The 6,724-nt window shown below is 41.8% G+C and overlaps 1 protein-coding gene across 1 annotated transcript in view; it reads left to right on the forward strand.

The window, feature by feature from the left end:
• Nucleotides 1-2,429: 2,429 nt before the first annotated feature.
• SUCLG1 (succinate-CoA ligase alpha subunit) overlaps nucleotides 2,430-6,724 on the forward strand; it is a 14,949-nt gene continuing 10,654 nt past the window's right edge. Inside the window, exon 1 of the mRNA XM_019474663.1 lies at nucleotides 2,430-2,446. Coding sequence (XP_019330208.1) covers nucleotide 2,446 — 1 coding nt within the window. The 5' untranslated portion in view covers nucleotides 2,430-2,445. The remainder of the gene's footprint in view (nucleotides 2,447-6,724) is intronic.

Raw genomic sequence — 6,724 nt, forward strand, 5'->3', positions numbered from 1 at the left:
GGGGCAAGGTCACCCGGGGGAGAGGGAGCGTCCCGCCTGTCCCCGGGGGTATCGCCAGGCCTCTGGGCGCGGGGATGCGGCGAGCAAATCCCTCTCCCGGGCCTCGGTGTCTGCTGGCAGCTGGGTCTCCTCAGCGCGGAAGGCCCAAGGCGGCATCAGAGCGCTGTTCTCCAGTGCCGGCAGCCCCTCCTCCAGAGCGTCAGGTGGAGGGAAGGCAGGGGCAGGCTCTTCTCGGAGGTGCACGGCAGTACGGGGGCACACGTGGCTGCAAGGAAAGCTGTTTTTAAAAGTTAGGAAAAGTTTTCGCATCGAGGGTGGTCAGCCGCAGGTATGGGGACCCAGAAAAGTTGTTCTCTCCGTTATATCCCCGGAAATACTAAAAACTCGACAAAGCCTAGAGGAAGCTGATGGAGTTGGATCTAGTCACTTCGAGTGCTGCTTTGGACTAGAGACCTCTTGAGGTCCCTACATTATCTTGTGATTTCAACACCAGTTGGTAAAGTTGTTTTTGTTGTCGAGAGTAAGAATATTAGCCTTTAATTATGGAGAACACGGGCAGCCTGAGACTAATACTTAAGCTTGAAAGTTTTTATATGTGTTGTTCTGAAGATCACAATAAAAAAGAAAGTGCCTTTTTTTTTTTCTTTCTTTTCAGGGTGCTTTTTTGTGCAGTTAATGCTGCATCCGTGTATGGGTGTGCCTAGGCATAAGAGCCGTTTCTTGGAATCTAAATTGAGGAATTGGTGCATTAATCTTGGTTCTTGCGGCTGAGAATAAATGGACAAACTTAAACCTACGTCATTTCACTGCATGCAAAGGTTTTTTGTCTCGGTGTGGTGATAACTTGCAGGTCAGGGTCTAGTAACATGATCCCACAACATTTTAAGCTGGTCTGAGTTGTTCCTGTGGCACACCTGCAACCCCCTCAGGTGTCCATCCATTTCTACCTCTTGTCCTCCACGAGCAGGAGCAGAAAACCGTATTTTCTTACTGCACTGTTAATTTCTGCCAGTTCTGCTCTTTGAATTGGCTCCCCTACGTCCGATGAGAATTGGTTCTGATGGAGGAGAACAGATGGGAATGTAGCACCTCCAATTTAGGTTAATTTATACTCCCAGCAAAGCTACTCTTGGGAGCAGTTTTACATGTTAAAAACCCACATTGTTCCCTTTACAAATAGCAGTAAGAGATTAGGGGAAAAGTGATTAAGATGATTTTGGGGGGGTGGGGGCGGAGAAGTGGTCTAAGTGGCTCAATAAGTGTTCTGTTTGCAACAGTTCGTGAAGTCTTTTAAAGAAACTCCTGCAAGATGAAATAGTCCTTCATTGGAAACCTTTCTTTGTTTGGTTTGATACTCCTTACAAAGTGTTAAGACGGCTGAAACCTTAAATTTGGACTTCGTACATACATTTTCAGTAACAAATAATTAACATCTGCTTCTCTCGGTGGTGATTTAAAATCATGAGTTTCTAGCGTGTTCTGTTGCAAAAGCGATGCACATGGGTGTGTATCCGTAAGGTTCAGTTCAGGAAGTTGTGAAAACAATATGAAATACGTCAGTGAATGGTAAGTGCTTGCTCAAAGGTCAGCTCAAAGCACTGTTTCTATATGGACAGAGTCAAAAAAGACCTATGCTGGTCTATACCACACTTTGAAGAGAGTCTCTGTAGGCACCTTAACTGTGATCGGAGAGTCAGGATTAGGGATCTTATGTTCTGGGCATGTTAGAAGGCTTTGTAGAGCTCTTAGATTAAAAGATTACAGTAAATTATGTGAATAACCCTGGCAAAGAATTGCTGCAGAAATAACAATCTAAATTGAAGAATTTGTGAGTTGTTTTTTATGTAAATAGTATGGGGGGAGGAAAGCTCCCAAACCTTTAGCTGCACACGTTCTTAGTGGAGTATACATGGGGAAAAGCTGTTGCCTTACAAGAAATAGTTGATTTGTGCTGAGAAGAACGTGCTTGTTTCCTCAAGGGCCTGCGGTTTCACTGAGTTGCTTTACTTTGTTTCAGCTTCATAAGTTTGGGAGAAAGCTTTTCTTTCAAATGCCACCGTGTCTCCCGTGACCCCATGTAGCCAGTAACATCTGTCACAATGAGCGGGGATTTTTGATTAGGAAAGAGAAGTGTGTCGAAAGGACCGAAATTTTTCTGAATGTCACTTGCCCATTAGTCCTAGTTTTGTTCAGTGTGGTAGGTATAGCGTAATCATTGCATCTGTCCTTTACAGACTGATTAATTTACTTCATTCCTCAACTCCTATGCCATGTTCATAAATTGGGTTTTCCATAATTAACAGGAATTTGGCAAGGGAGGATTTGGTGAGAGGAGAGAGGCTGGGAAGCGATACCTAGAAATCCTTCTCTGAGCACATAATCCTCTTTAAAACCAGGAGTAGGATATTTTGAGCAATCCCTCAAGAGCATGAAAACTTCTTTGTCAGTAAGGATCATCTTCTTCTAATTCAACTGGTTCCTTTAAGGGTGAATTCTGTAGATGGGTTTGGGGAGGGGAGAGAATTATCCAAATGTAACTGTGTGTGTGAATATATACGTATGGCCTGATAATGAAGGCTAAAACCTGATAAAGAGCTAGGATGGGAAACTGTGTGTGGAATATTCTTGCTAATATCAAGCGTCTAGTCAGTAAACTCTGAAATTTGCTGCAGCACTTTGGTCTTTGCCAAACTTCTTTTTAATATCTATACTCTTCTGTAATGTAAGAAGCTGTCCAGAACTGTTTTTGTTCTGTCCTCTTCTGGCCATGCATTTGTAGGCAGAGGAAGGAGAAAGGAGATGGTCATAAAAATGCAAATTCAACATGTGCAAAATATTGAAAGGATTTCTCAGAAACAGACTGAAGGTCCGTAACTGATGGAAAATAAGGTGTGGGGGGGAATGTGTGGAAAAAATACTTTTTGGCATTTTGACTAGCGTTCTCTGTACCTCAATCCTTCCCCGAGTTTCCCCTGCACTGACCTCCATTTACCCCACTTGTATTGGAGCCCATATGATTTCTAAGGCTTTCTTCTTTCCTTACATAGGTAATAGAAAGGAAAAGGAATATCTTCCTTCATCTCCGAGTTCTCTGGCTATTTCAAGGAGTAATAGAGGAAGAATTTCACTTATTACTTTTCAGTCTTCTGGCAATGTAGGTATCTGCTCAGGTCCTTCTAGAAAGGAATCTGCTGTTTTGGCATGCTTTCGTATTGTGCTCATTTCGTGAGCACCCTCAGATGCTACCTCAGCTTCCAAACTTTCTTTTCTTTTTGTCTGGGATAAATGCGGGCAAGAGGGAGGCACTGTGGATTTGGATTCCTGTCCATAGCTCTAGGGAATCTTGCAAGAAGTCCTGAAAATAACAAGTTTTCAGCTTTGTAAAGTTTGAGTGAGGAAGAGATTTAGCCCTTAGTATCTGTACTGTCAGCTGGCTCACAACACAAATAAGCTGGGCAAATGTAGCTTGGGTTGTATCATTTTAAATGAGACTTGTGCTTGTGAGGTGTTGCTGCTCAAGGAGTGCCTGAAAGCTCGGTGTAAACAGTATTTACATACGATGTGTGCTTTAAAATACCTTGCAAATGGGTCAGTTTTCTTTTTAACGTGTAAATTCATGTTTGGACTTCATGATAAATAATAGTGTATTTTTCTAGAAAGGCTTTTTAGTTGTAATACACAAGTGAGCTTAAAGCCCTGCTCAAGGGCTACCGATCGTGAGTTTTCTTTTAAGAAGTAAATGTAGCTGGGTTTTCCTGTTACTTGGGACTACAGTGAGTTCTGGGCTCGGCTGGGGCCTTGTTCCCTGGAAATGCAAGAGTAACTACTAGCAGCGTGTGTAGTGGAAGTAAGTCTGTCTCTTAGTTTCTAGTAAGATTTCTTTACTGTAAAACAACTGATGTTTTATATACAGGCTTGTACTCCTCTGCTAAATTTAGATCTTCCTTTTCAAATCTATCCTGCAACAGCAGGGTTTTGGTATTTGAGTACCTTTCATAACTGCTTGGTTGTCCTGTACAATGGACTAAAATAGGTTCTTGCCACAGAAGGTTTCTTTAGCTATGTAGAAGCTAAAGTACTGGAAAGCTGAAATAAATGCATCTTGTTATTTGCATAACTTTTTTTTCTTTTTAACCACAAACTATGCCAAACAGGATAGGGATGGGGCAGAAGTGAAAGGGATTGCCTGGGAAAGATTATCCAGTTTCTTATTTTAGTTTTAATACTCTTTTCAAAAGGTCTATTATGGGCCTTTGTTGGACACAGTAATGTTATGTTAGACCTCCGATTATACGAAATACAGCAGTTCAGTGTGCTTTCGGTAAGACTTGGATTTGATAAGACTTCTCCTTATGCTTTAGGACTTCATCTGGAGCCTGCACCTTTGCAACTTGGCCTGTAATTCAGACGTGCTCATTAAAATAGCATCACCGATGAATTTGGCTTTTGTTGGTTTGTGGCTGAATCCTGGTAACCAGAAAAGCAAATAATTTTTTTTTTTTGTCCTGTCTTCTTGAAGGAACATGCATTTACACTCGGGCACCCTGATTTGTTCTAGTAAAAGCAATTGCCTGAACGAGCATTGGAAGTTGTGAAGCAGTATGAGCTAGTGAATGAAGGTCCTGGGTGGAAATTGAGACTTGGATTCTATATCTGACTCTTACCTGCTGTGAACTTAGGCGTACCATTTTGATTTTCCACCTGTTTCCTTCTCATCTTTTGTCTATCTTAACTATTTAAATTGCCAGCTGTTTGCACCCGGGACTTGCTGTTTGTGCCATGTATAGCAGAACCTCATCTTGACCAATGCCCCTGCTGCTCCTGCTGTGCCGATAACTGGGGCAAACTTTTCTGCTTCAGACAAGGCCATGGAGAGAAATACAGAGCTGTATCATGTCAGTTTAAAAACCCCCAAAATCTCAGACTCATCCAGCTCAGGAAGTGCAAGGTGATTTTTTTTTTTAAATTTCTTCAAAAATGTGTCGCTCCCTAGACATGTGCCCATGCTAAGCTGCCTCCCTCTGAAGACAGCAAATGGCTCAAGCCTATGGCCAGGCTTTTTTGAACCAGCTGTATTTCTCCAAACCAGGGCTCTTCAGTCATGTAAGAAGCGCATACAGTTTTCAAGAGTAAATCCATACAAAGCTTGGAATTTAAGCTGTCTTCTAGTTATTGGTGCCTAAATTTTTTTTTTTTGTACTTTGATAGCTTGGAAAATGCTCAAAAGCTTCTTATCCTTGACAAATATATCTATATAGACTTCTCAAAACTGAGAATTGACAAACTTAAGCTTTCAAAAACATTTTTGTGCAAGGTTATAAATATCTAAAAACAGATATGGAGCAACAGGCAGCTGAACTGGGACTGTAGAATTGCTTTTATGGTACAGAGAAAGGAGTAACTTTGTCAGAGGTTGGATTCCCCCCCCAAAATAGTGAAATTACTGAGTGCGTGCTGTGTGCCTGGCAAGCTGCCCTCTCTTATTTTGCAGGTAGATTTGTCAGTGTTGTAGCACAGACAATATGTGTAAAACTTAGATTTGAATTAGTTTAGCGTTGCCTGTTTGTTCTTTACCCTTGCAGGCCCATCAGAGGGTCTTCAAAACACGCACTCCCATACTTCTGGAAGCCCAGTCTGTTCTCCGCAAGGCATTGCTGGTGGTAGGTCTTGACTGTAACAGCTTCTTCACAGGGGGATCGTCCTCTGCTTTTCTCTAGGTTGGGTTTCACCCAGTCATATCCCATGCCCGTGAGGGATTGCCTGAATGGCTGGGGTCAGGTAGACTGATGCCCTGTTCTCCTAACCAGCAGGTCAGCTGTTTCTCTCCTCATTTTGTCTCTCCTTTGCCAGAGGCAGGCTGCTCTTTGCCAGTTGTGCGTTTGAGTGACTTGGTGTTGCAGCTGAGGTGCAGCCTGCAGGGCGCTGCAGCCTTGTCTAGGAAGGCTAAGCTGTCGGCCAGGCACGAAGACCATGTTGTCCTGTCTTCTGTAGCTGTGGCAATTGGTCAGCAAGACTTTCCTCTACCCTTCCACAGACAAACTCGCAACCCTAGTCATTAACTTTTAGCTTCAGATGTATTTTGTCCATTAATGCTTTGTATTTCTCCTTCGCGTAAAAAGTTTTGTAACAGTATTTGTGGATAAAGATGTGATTTAGGTTAAAACCCTAATGGTCAATATGCTGACATGCACTTTTACCATTTTTCTTACAAGTTTACTGCATGCTAATCCTTATATTTCTCTTTAAAATGTAACCAAATTTTACTTCATGTTGGTCCAAAGATGATGTGCTGCCACAGCTCCTTAGAGAAAGGCAGGAGGTGGTTGGAGTTGTAAGTCCTGTGTTTCTGTCAGCACTTTTTAAGAACAGAGTAAGGACTTTAGGTTTAGCAGTAGCACTGATGTCTGTAGGCTTTTTCTGGCGTGGTTTTATTTTTCGTCTCACTTTTTTTGAATAGAAGTAAAACATAAAAGCAGTGTATCACTAAAATTTAGTTGGCACAAGTACTTGTGGAAAAGTCCTGTGTAGCTCTGTGATAGAAATGTGTATATACATGGATCTTAAATTTTCTGCACTTTTTTACTACCCCATAGAAATTGTGTTATTACAAGATGTTACTAATGCAGTTCAATAGATTATGTGCATTAGCAGTTTATATTGAAGAATACCTTTTCCCTTTTTTCCACTTAATAGCTTTTGCTTCAGTTCTAAAAAAAAAAAAAAA

The sequence above is a fragment of the Aptenodytes forsteri genome, unplaced genomic scaffold (assembly GCF_000699145.1).
Source record: "Aptenodytes forsteri isolate BGI_AS27 unplaced genomic scaffold, ASM69914v1 Scaffold141, whole genome shotgun sequence".
NCBI lineage: Eukaryota > Metazoa > Chordata > Aves > Sphenisciformes > Spheniscidae > Aptenodytes > Aptenodytes forsteri.